The following is an 11,821-nucleotide window of genomic DNA, read 5'->3' on the forward strand; positions in this document are numbered from 1 at the left end:
TGTGAAATATCCCTTTAAGCCTGTAGAAATTACACCTGTTCGTTTATGTGTCTTGTACTAGTGCCATCTAGAGGCCAAAGTTGTCCACACACCTGCTTTTAGGCGTTTAATACATTGGCCATGGTGACAATACACTTAAAAATGTGATCTTATTTTTAAAGGTACCTATGCTTCTTTAAATATTTTATGCAATTTTTGATAAAGAAATAGAGACTGCAACCACATACTGGGATGCTATAAAACACAGTAAACTCCAGGTATGACAGGTAAACAAGGTATGCTAAAATAAATGCTAAAATATTTTTTACTTGAACCCTTAGCTTCGTTAATGAACCCCAGAAAAAATCAACCTCACGTAAAAGGCAGACTTAAAAAAATGTCAAGCCTTTTATTTTGAAGCGCATGGGCGTGTAGGCATAAATAAACCCGGAAGTTCTATGCGCTCTTTCATCTCTGCATTTGACGCGTGTAACCAAAGCAGTGAGAACTTGTGCGGGACAAACTCACTACCTGTCATATTCTCAACACGTCTGTCTGTTTTTCTGCACTTGTAGTAAATATGCCTCTTGAATTTGAGTTGTGTCCCGGTCGAAAGATCGGCGGGAACCACCCGTGTTTCATTATTGCAGAAATCGGACAGAATCATCAGGGAGACATTGAAATTGCCAAGGAAATGATCAAGATGACAAAGGTAAGATTTAATTTAAATTGATCAACATCGATATGAATTTCATCATGGTTGTAAACCTACAAATTAAAAACAAAACGGGGGAGAAGTCATTTAAATAGAGCTTTCTAATGTAATTAGTGTGTAAAATAGTTCATTTATTATAATAAATCATCTGATTTTCAAGTACTAGTTTATTATGAAGTGGGTTTTAAAAGGTTTCTCACAGGAGTCAATGGAGCAGAAGACGACAGGTGTCCCGGTCTGCTTAATTTGATACTGGACGCAAAATAGCTATCTATCTATCTATCTATCTATCTATCTATCTATCTATCTATCTATCTATCTATCTATCTATCTATCTATCTATCTATCTATCTATCTATTCAGAATGCATCTAAATGATCAATAAAATATCATTAGCACCTTATTTTCAGAGTAACGTAAGGTAGTCTTGTTGTAATGTAATTTAAAATAAGTTACAGAAGCCAAAATTGTGTTTTAAAATTATGTACATTTCCCCCTTTTCTTTCTTTCTTTTTTATTTTATTTTCTGTCAAACGTAAAACGTAATGTAAATCCACGTTTTATGTGTCTAGCCACAGTTGTATAAGTTGAACCGGTTCCAGTATGTGAATCTTCTTTGTAGTCCATTCTTTTGTTTGTAGTGTCGTCATTCGACATTCTTGTCGTTATTGTTTAGCATGTGTAACGTCTTTGTAGGACTGCGGGGCGGACTGCGCGAAGTTTCAGAAGAGCGAGCTGGAATATAAATTCAATAAGAAAGCTCTGGAGAGGCCGTACACCTCCAAACAGTCGTGGGGAAAAACTTACGGAGAGCACAAGCGCCATCTAGAGTTCAGCCATGAGCAGTACAAAGAGCTGCAGCAGTACGCCAAAGAAGTGGGCATCTTCTTTACTGCGTCAGGAATGGATGAGGTGAGCAGGTTACTGTCTAAAAGATCAGACTTTAAGCAGCTGACTTTATAATATATAATTAGGTGTTCACATTTTTTTGGCATTTTGCACTGTTCCCTGCAAAAAATGTCTACTTTTCATGTTAAACGGTTATGTGATTGCTTTTCAAGATGGCTTATATATTGTTCTTTTGTCATACTTTTCTATGGTAACAGTAATAATAATAATAAATACAGCAAAATATGCACATCTAATACAAATAGAATATTAAAAGGATTTACTTGGCTGTTTGTATGAAAATATAATGTGACATTGTCCCAAAACTTTGTGTACATACAAAACAACCCACAATGGTGCTGTTGTACATTTAAAGTTTAAATGTTGCTGTTCTCTTGTAACTCTGCTTTAAGATGGCTGTAGAATTCCTACATGAACTCAATGTGCCTTTCTTCAAAGTTGGATCAGGAGACACTAACAACTTTCCCTACCTCAAGAAAACTGCCCAAAAAGGTTTCCGTAAAGCTCATACGTTGGTTATACGAAGCTAATAAAAGCTATTTGTACTTGGAGTGCATTTTGCTAGCATGTCTACAGTACAATAAGATATTCCAATCAAACTCCATTATAAAAAAGCAAAACTCTGTAAACTCTTGTGTGTAACAGGACGTCCCATGGTGGTGTCCAGCGGCATGCAGTCCATGGAGACGATGCGCCGCGTTTACGCGACTGTAAAGGAGCACAACCAAAACTTTTGCATCCTGCAGTGCACGAGTGCATACCCACTGGAACCTGAGGACGTTAACCTGCGCGTCATCACGGTAAAGCCAGCAGAGAAAAATGTTTAAACAACAGTTAGAATTATCTTTACACATAGCATGCCCATGTCCCATATGACAGGAATACCAAAAGGAATTCCCAGACATTCCCATTGGGTATTCAGGCCATGAGAGCGGGATCAGCATCACTTTAGGGGCAGTTGCACTTGGGGCGAAGGTTGTGGAGCGGCACGTAACCCTGGACAAGACCTGGAAGGGCAGCGATCACTCAGCATCCCTGGTGCCCAAGGAACTGAAGGAGTTGGTGCAATCTATCCGCACGGTCGAGAGAGCTTTGGGCACCGGGACAAAACTCATGCTGCCCTGCGAGGAGCCGTGCCATGATAAGGTTAGAACAAATGCATTCTCTTACACTCTTTCTCCATCCACATTTCTTCCCAAAATAGTCTTAACTTTCTCACCTTAATCCGTTAACAGTCTAAATGTATGTTTTTATCTGCCCCGTCACTTATATAAGGACTGCTTTCTCCAGCATGCTTTTTTTCTTAGTGGGTTATTGTTTCAACCTTGTCTTTAAGAAATCTGCTTAGTCGGAACATTCCTGTAAGTATTTTCCTGTCTTTCACTTCTCTAAAGCTGGGGAAGTCTGTTGTCGCAAAGACGGCCATCCCAAAAGGTACAGAACTAACACTTGACATGCTGACCGTGAAAGTAGCAGAACCAATGGGTGTAGCTCCACAAGAGATCTTCCAGCTGGTGGGGAAGAAAGTGACGATAGACATCGAGGAAGATGAGAGCGTCACCGTGGAAGCGGTCGACAACTATGGCAAGAAAGTAAAAGCCTAGGGAATGCTAAATGTCTCTTCATTGCAGTCAGACTGGAAAGCAGTCCACACACATTTGCGCATTTCTGCCAAATATGCATTATGGTAGAACTGCTGTTAAAAAGGCACTGAATTTTTGTCTGTCTGGCAGAAAAACACACCTTCAACAATACAATAATGCATTTTATTCTTTTACACCTGTTCCTGATGTTGTATGGGTCGTCATTTGCCAAATACTGTTGAATAAATAATGGGAAACGAATCTCTGATTTCTTTGTCTACTGTGTGGTCCAATTTTTGATTCTGAATAAATAAATACAATTCTAGATGATTATCGTAACTTTACTTAAAATGTAATGGCTAAACATGGTTGCTATAGTAAAACCATGGTTCATTTTTTGCAAGGTAAACCTTAAAAAAGAATGTAAATAGGGGTTCAATTCAGTTTCTTTGTATTGTTCATTTTTTCATTTTAAAAAAGGTTTTTAAAGTCATTCTATGCATTATAAAGTATGCATACTTTTTGAAGTACCAATTAAATGCCACGGTACGTGAAGGCAGTTACAGTATCTTTTAGTACTAGTATTGTTACTTTTGTGTAAGAGAAGCAGTCCTATTATTTTCACGTTAAATAATACAAATGTCGCATTTGAACGACCTTGAGGTATAAAGTATGTTTTGGGGTTTCACTAATTTATTACAAAGCTTGTTTACATTCATATTGATGCGTATGCTGTCGCATTTGCTGCTGCAACGCCCTATCAGGGCACGCTGAGGATCACGGGACTCGCTCAGCCACGGTTCAGTCATTTCATTGGCCGACGACTCAACTCTCGCTCGTATGTATGGACAATAGAACTGTCCATCGAAAATACACTCAACTGATTGGCCGAGCGTCGGTTTTCTTCCCGGTTGTGCTTGCTTAAGCACCTCCCCCACTGACATTAGACAGGAGCCGTCGACGAGGAAGACTACAGGACGATTTGGGTTTTCAACCGTTCTCAATCTCAACACATTAGCTAGCCATGGACGATTTTGATATGCTCGGTGGCCCTCAGGTTAGCGCGGGGAACGGCGTGGGGGCGGATGAGGACCCGGCGGCGGCATTCCTGGCCCAGCAAGAGAGCGAGATCGCGGGCATCGAGAATGACGAGGGCTTCAGCATCCTGGACAGCGGAGATGTGCCTTCATCCCTGATCCAAGACCAGGACGGTGGGTTTACACCGCCGATCGGAGCCTTTTTTAGGCGGAATCATGCTTTTTAATGTCGTTGTCGATTAGTTTAATTAACGAGAGGTCAAAGCGCTGTTTTATTCGGTGGTTAGCCAGCTAACGTTAGCCTTCATCTAGAGCTCTGTATGAATTAACGCAGTGTACGCAGATCAGATCTGTTATGCAGAACACGAAAAGGTCTTCAGCTGTCCAGATAGCCAGTTTAGATGTGTCGATGGTTTACGAACTAGACTAATAGTAAAAGGAAACAGGAAACCCGATGTTATCTTTAGTCAACTCCGCTATTTGGGTAACGGTTAGATCTGTTGTTTAACTGTCTAATCCCTAAAATGATTCGTTTGAACGAAATGAAGTCCCGTGTGGAACCTATTGGCCACTTTTTGACGATTGTATTAGTGACATTACAGACCATTGGAGTGGAATGGCTTTTTATTATATACTGACCTTTGGACTAAAGGCTGTATGTAGGTGTGTGTAAATTCAGTTCCTTTGTTGGAGAGACTTGTGTATGAGCAACCTATGATTCGCCAAATATTTGATTCGAACGCAGTTACGATTCCCACGATTTTCGATTCGATCTCGCGTGTGATTCCTACAATATTTGACTAGAACGCACCGATGATGCCCAAAATGTTTGATTCAATCTCACTTACCATTCCCTAAATATTTAGGTTTTACTAAATATTTGATTCGAACTCAATTTGATTCGAGTGCACTTATGATTCCCATTCTGTTTCCATCTATTCAAACCATCTATTCTAGGGTGGCTTGCTCCAAGGTACTGAGAACCATCCAACCATCGAATGCATCTCCCAGTCCCAGCAAAATGAACGAAGTTTCAAATGCAAATGTGACCTCTACTGTTTTTCTTTCTGCTATAAATGCACATTGCAGATTGCTTCAAATGCTGACGTCGACAAAGATGTATTTTGGTGACCTTTACTGTAAATGCATTCTGGTTTGATGTTAAATTTTCGCCTGTAATGTCAATGATAATGTAGTTTAATAACACAGAAGAAAAGGCGTTCTCTCATTGGGGGCTATTGGCTCAAATGCTCCTCTGGCCGAAAGGGTTTGAATAAATAATGGCAGGGATGTTGTTTCAGGAGCACAAAGGCGTACTCCGATTTAGGAGGACACGGTAGATCTAGGGAGATGAGAGGCAATGGTCTTGCATGCATTGCAAAATGTAGTCAAACCTGCATGTGCTGAATACTGTGCATTAGTTAAGGCCTTTAGTTTAGGCCAATCCTTTAGTTGATTGAAAATGCTCAAATGTTGCTGATGACAACATCTCTACAAAAGATGTTGCATAAGGTTTCCACTGATTCAGGAAGAAAGTCAGCAAAACCATGGACGGGGGAGAGACCCATATCCTGTTCACCAGCAACAGCACAACCATTTGCTCAAAGAGCCTTTGTCCAACATGATTCTATGTTCACATCAACTGACCTGAGGACAGTTTATGATGCTGATTGACAGTCCAGTATGAGAATTTGACCATAAATGCAGTTTTTACACTTCTGTTTCTTTTGTCTTTTCAGGAGCGATTAATGGAGATCTGCATGGGGTAAGACCTTAAAGGCTGTTTTCCATCAGGCACAAAATATACTTTTATTGGTTCACTCATATCACACATTAGCTGCCTGTGATGTGTATTTTGCTGAAGGAAAGTTTGGTATAACCCTTAAGGAGTAACTAAACATAAATTACGAGTAACTGATGTAAATTATTTTGTATTATTGTGTGTAACAGTCAGAAAGATAATGTCTATGTTCGGTAAATAATAGGTAAAGAATGATATTATTAGCTTTCCTAAAATATACCATCAAATAATAGTGAAGACTTTTAATTTTTGCTGTTTTAAATCTGCTTGTCAGCAGTTGCTGTTTAGTTGAAAAGATGGCTTTACAAAGCCATTTCAAGCCTATATTGCAAACTGCTGAAAAATAGGTTGATCATTTACAGGGTTTTTCCTGGCTCAAAATGAGGCGGAGGTGGTGCCATCCTGATCTTTTACACACACACACGTAGGCCTACCGTACCTTTAAGGGGCTTAACCAAAGTGACTTTGAGTTTGACATATTAAAAGTTCTAATAAAATTAGATAAAAATGACTTTAAATGAATCGGTTGAAATGAGTCATTCGTGTGCGAGTCGTTCTGAACGCAATGTGCGTTCATACTGGCGAACTCGCTGTGTACAGTATACGCTGATTCAACGATCCAACTGCACAGCTAAAGACATTACAATGATGTACGTCGTGTTAATTTAATAGATTTCAAGAAATTAAACGTACTTGGATGCAAAACAAACAGCCGTGAAAAACAGGCTGGCTCTTGTTCTGCAACTCTTTTTAGCGCCTCAGTGTGCTGATAACGAAACAGCGCCTCCACTATGGCGTAATGTCGCAACTGCAGTTACAAATGACAGTCTGTTAAATGCAAGCAGCATTTCTTGTGAAGACTCGCAACATAATTTTGGGGAGAGCCTGAGGCGGCACCACATTTGACGGAGGCGGCCGCCTCCAATTTCTCTATGCAGGAAAAACCCTGCATTTATTTCTGAGTGCTGTTGCTTAGTCCTGGCATCAGCATTGTTCAGAGCCTTCACTTTTTTGCTTTTCTGTAGGAGAGTAACGGCCCTTCTGATGTGTATGCGGCCATCTCCAGTGTAGACCGGTTACAGGCCGAGCCGGAGAGCTTGAGGAAGTGGAGAGAGGAGCAGTGCGAGAGACTTGAGGAGCTCGGTGAGGAACCACGAACTTGACAAATCCGTCGTGATCATTGAAGCTTGAATGCAGATATGGCCAGCCCCGAAAAAACCTGACAAATGTTCTCTTTGTGTTTGCAGATGCTAACTCGCGAATGCAGGAGGTGGAGTGGAAGGAGAAGGCAATGTTGGAGCTGGAAGAGTGGCACACCAGGCAGAACGAACAGCTGGAGAAAACCAAAGTCAACAACAGGTACACGACACAGACGCTGTAGTTTTAAAGCTGAGAAGATGGAATCTATAGGCACTTCGTCTATAGGAGAAGCTAAAATCTACAGGAGTTGTTTATAGTTTTTTCTTCTTCTTTTATATGAGAATAGACACACCGTGGTTCTATAGAATCTCTTATCAGATTTTTATTTCAGTTCTCTCAATAATACTCAACGTATCTGTTATGGCTACGGAGTAATTAAAAGGTAAAAAAATAGTGTTTGCGTTTTAATTAAATTATGTATAAATAATCATTTTTGTCTGTATGAAATTCTAATCGTTACTGTAAAAGGATTACGAATGTTACTTCTTCAGAGAGGAAACCGATTAGAAGCTTAACAGATTTGACACACTGACCTTGGTATGGTCATGTGATCTTCCCCCAGACGCCTGCTGTTTTGCAGTCACATGTCCTGAAGCAATTACTCTCTAGTGAGATGTTTTGCACTTTATTTTACAGTACGTGTACTTACAGTGTACTTGCCTAAGAAAGTACTGGGTAGTATAAGGTAACTACATGGTATAAGTTTAGGTTTAGGAGTAGGTTCAGGGTTAGTACCTAGTTATTACCCAGTTATATTAATAAGTACACAGTATGTATGTGGGAAACAGGACCGTAAAATAAAGTGCTACCGATGTTTTTCGCTATAAGAAAATAAAAAGCTTTTTTCAATCCAGTGAATGGACGGAGTAGTCAGATATAGTATGACATCAACTTACAATCGCAGTAAACATTACATCACACTCTGAAATGTATTGATTCTTTTGCACTGCCGACAGAAAATCTGATTCCAGCTGACATTGTATCTGCAGCGTTTAATACACCTCTGCATTTTGCAAAGATCCAAAACCATCAGACTGTCTCAAATCTCTCTGATTGTCGCTCACCTTCTGTCTGCTAAATTGTTTCAATTCCTCATATTTTTACGTCTCGTTTGTCTCTCGCGTGCTGTGCGCGTGTGTATATCCATCTGTCAGTGCGTCGTTCACTTTAATGTACTTGGCTTGGATGCTAACTGCGCTATGGTAACAGCGTGTTTTGCCTCTGTATGAGTGTGTTTTCTCCATTTTACCTCTCTCTGTTCTCTCCTGCTTCACTGCTCTCCTCTGGGACTCCCAGGGTGCTGGATGAGGATTTCTACAAACAACCCTTCGCTGATCTGATTGGTTATGTGTATGTTGCTAAACTAACATCCCTTCTTTTCTCATGCATTTCTCATTAACACTCATTCCCCTGCATCTTTTTCATCACCCGTCACACATTTGTAACCAAACTCTTGGTTAAACTCATCCTTAAAATACAAGTGGTTATCATTAGCCTTCACATTTATGATAAATGATTATTCACACTTTGCATGCCTTCCATTTACTCCCTTATATGTTCAAAAAAATACATAGCAGACCTTACATCAGTCTTACTCATGCCAGTTATATTTTTTTCTTAACCTTTTTTCATTTTTTGAATTCCAAATTGCCATTTGTTTAACCCATTATTGGTCATACGGTCATGTTGTGCATTTGTCACAATATCTGCATTTTGTCTAAGATGATAAACATCTAAAGATTGTGTAAATTGTGAGATAAGTCAATGTTACTTATTGTCTAGCATTAATATTAGAGATTTTTAATATTGTAGTGATATTTAGTGCAGTGGTTAACTTCAAAGCAACTATGTCTCCATGTGGTGTGGAAGCCAGTCAAAATGTAGCCAGGCATATAAAATACTTTTCAATTGCTTCATTTTTTTATTAAATGCCACATTTACCAATTTTATCTTAAAAATGATTGATAAGCATATAGATTTGTCAATTTTGTTTATACTCAAAGGTGCACTAAGTCATTTGTTTTCAGGCTAATCCAACAGCGGTCATTGACTTTATATCAGTACATAATGGTGTGGATGTTGCATCAAGATTTCCTTTCGAAAAATACTCTGTTTTCAACTGTATTTGTCACTCAATTAATTTTATACCCCAAAGTGGACGAAATTAAGTTGGTGGTATCTGGCCAGCCACGTGATCTCAACATGGGAGCCACCATGAGGGACCGACCCAAAAGAACTCTTTAGATGTAAAACTTTAGCTACTTGGTGCACCTTTAACCCCCGGCTGACCATTTCGCCGGACACCTAGTTGCTTCTAATGCCGGTGTTAGATTTGAGGTATTTATAAAGTATTGTGTGCCTATATAGGTAGCGCAAAGCTGTCCCAGACTAGAACTGTCCTCTTAGTTCTGCAGCCCTCATGTTGACCGTGGACCTCTTAGCGCTTCCGCTTATTCGGCAGAACTATTGTAAACGTTAGCCGCTTTCTTTAGCTTGGTCTCTCAACTGAAGCGCCAGTTGAGACCGCCGAACATCAATGACGGCTGCAAGCTAAGCGCACTTAGAAACACTCCTAAGATGACTTGGGTTTTTGAAAAGTGCATGCCTGCTTTGGTCATCTGCATAAATCTCATTTCTTTTGGTTTTCTATATATCTGACTTGTGATCTGTTTCTCCTTGTTTTTTCTTTTCTCTACGCACCTTAAGCACTCACATTAACCATCCTTGCTACCGCCTAGACCAGTTAAGTAAAAAAAGACAAGAAAATCAAATATGTTCAGGGAACAAATAACACTTTTTGCAAATCATTACACCAATGAATTTCTGTCTTTATCAACATGTTTCTGCTATAAAAAAGAAAGCAAAACATAAGATTCTGGATGTCCTTTTGTGGTGATGTGTTGGTGCACTAGTCTTGTGCGTTGATGTAGTTGACTGTGACAGTGATACCCTCATTGGCTTTTCATACCCATTTTGCTGTGTATATTGTGTTATTAGTGGAGCGTTTCGCAAAGTCCACGGCAGAGGAAAGTTTTTTTTATAGGGGCCGGGTGAAACGGGGATCGTTTACAATTTCCTTACTGGACGTCAAGAGATTGTCATAAATATATTTCATTAGCTAAATCAAATATTTGTATTTTTATCATGTTTGGCTGGTTTAGGGCCCCGCTTTTGGTCACTGCCAGCGCATGGCACGTTCAGCCTCTGCACCATGATTCGGTGGTTAAAATAAGCTAATTTGCCTGTCAATCGCTACATTGAAGGCTCATTAGCGTACGACAAAGTACAACAAATTATTTTAACCAATTGAATCGCTGCAAAATTTGATTGGCTCTCCCGGAACCTTTTCCTGCCTTCAAGGTCAAGTCACTAGTTCTGATAATGGTGGGGCATGATGCTACCATCTGTTTTGGATGTGGTCACCTAAAGAATGTCTCTTTATGAATGTATTATCGTTGGATGGAAAACCATTGTTTTTCACTCGGACGCAATGCTGCTTTGGTACGTTTGCCTCTTTCCTCCTAACAAAACCCTCACAAACCATTTCAACCTTTGTAGATCTAAATGGTTAACGCACACGCTGGATAAATGATTTGTAAAAGCATCTCATTTGATCAGTAAGTCAAATTCTGTCCATTTTTTGTGGGACGTGAAGGAGGTCAGCGGTTGCGTACTTCAGTGCAACGCGTCCGAGCACGTTTCCTGTTATTGTGCGACGCTGATTGTTCTCTGTTGTCGACAGGGCGGCCGAGGAAGCCATGGTGTCGGAGCTGGATGAGAACAGCCCTGGCACGGAATGGGAGCGTGTGGCACGTCTCTGCGACTTCAACCCCAAGTCTAGCAAGCAGGCCAAGGACGTCTCCCGCATGCGCTCCGTCCTCATCTCTCTCAAACAGTCCCCCCTCGTCCGCTAAGCTCCGCCTCTCATTAAACCACAGCCCCTGGCAGCCATAGTGGTCTCGCGACACCTACGTGTCTGTGAATTCCTTTGGCTTTAGTCCCATCCCCATGGTTTTGAGATCCAATTTCATATATAAATAATCTATATTATATTATTACATAATATGAAATAGGTGTATCTATATATGTTTATATTCCATCTATAAATATATACATATATAACAATGTTTTATTTTTGGCGTCTGTTTTATGGACCAAACTCCACAATGTGTTCAGTTTTTCATTTAGAGACAGTGTGTGGTATTGTGACACTATCGATCTATGCATTTCCTTTCTACAGTGTTGGGGAATAAAGTACTAACTGTCTTGTGTATGTTGTATACAGATGGTGGATATATCCTATGTGTGTGTGACTATGTACATAAAGACCTGTCCTCTGTACACTTCGGTGTGTGAGATAATGGCACAAGTTTTCAAAGAACAGAGCTGTATTGCAGTAAACGTTGCCCTGTGTTGTCCATTCCGTTTCAATATGATTAAACACATGTGAAATGTTAAGCGTGTTTGCGTGTCAATCCCAGTACAATAAAAAATACACCTGCAGTGAATTTGAGTTCTATGGTGTTTTAAAAATGAAAGGACATTCATATACAGCAAAGATGGTTGAATCAATGTTAAGAATGACCAATTTAACATT

General features: G+C 39.9%; 2 protein-coding genes across 4 annotated transcripts; both read left to right on the forward strand.

The window, feature by feature from the left end:
* The first annotated feature begins 485 nt into the window (after positions 1-485).
* Positions 486-3,470, forward strand: nansa (N-acetylneuraminic acid synthase a). The gene is made up of 6 exons (XM_057331932.1): positions 486-691; positions 1,391-1,606; positions 1,996-2,095; positions 2,249-2,403; positions 2,483-2,749; positions 2,998-3,470. The coding sequence occupies exons 1-6, from the start codon at positions 560-562 to the stop codon at positions 3,205-3,207; spliced, it is 1,080 nt and encodes a 359-aa protein (XP_057187915.1). The 5' UTR covers positions 486-559; the 3' UTR covers positions 3,208-3,470.
* A 639-nt stretch (positions 3,471-4,109) lies between these two features.
* Positions 4,110-11,707, forward strand: clta (clathrin, light chain A). Of its 3 annotated transcripts, XM_057331355.1 has the most exons (7): positions 4,110-4,397; positions 5,963-5,988; positions 7,050-7,167; positions 7,272-7,383; positions 8,521-8,574; positions 9,931-9,966; positions 10,967-11,707. In XM_057331355.1, exons 1-7 carry the CDS (start codon positions 4,211-4,213, stop codon positions 11,136-11,138), a joined length of 705 nt encoding a protein of 234 aa, XP_057187338.1. In that variant the 5' UTR covers positions 4,110-4,210; the 3' UTR covers positions 11,139-11,707. The 3 variants fall into 3 exon arrangements, with proteins under 3 accessions (XP_057187338.1, XP_057187339.1, XP_057187340.1); XM_057331356.1 differs by lacking the exon at positions 9,931-9,966; XM_057331357.1 differs by lacking the exons at positions 8,521-8,574; positions 9,931-9,966 and having other exon boundaries at positions 4,111-4,397.
* Positions 11,708-11,821: the final 114 nt, after the last annotated feature.

The sequence above is a fragment of the Triplophysa rosa genome, linkage group LG4 (assembly GCF_024868665.1).
Source record: "Triplophysa rosa linkage group LG4, Trosa_1v2, whole genome shotgun sequence".
In the NCBI taxonomy this organism is placed as follows: domain Eukaryota; kingdom Metazoa; phylum Chordata; class Actinopteri; order Cypriniformes; family Nemacheilidae; genus Triplophysa; species Triplophysa rosa.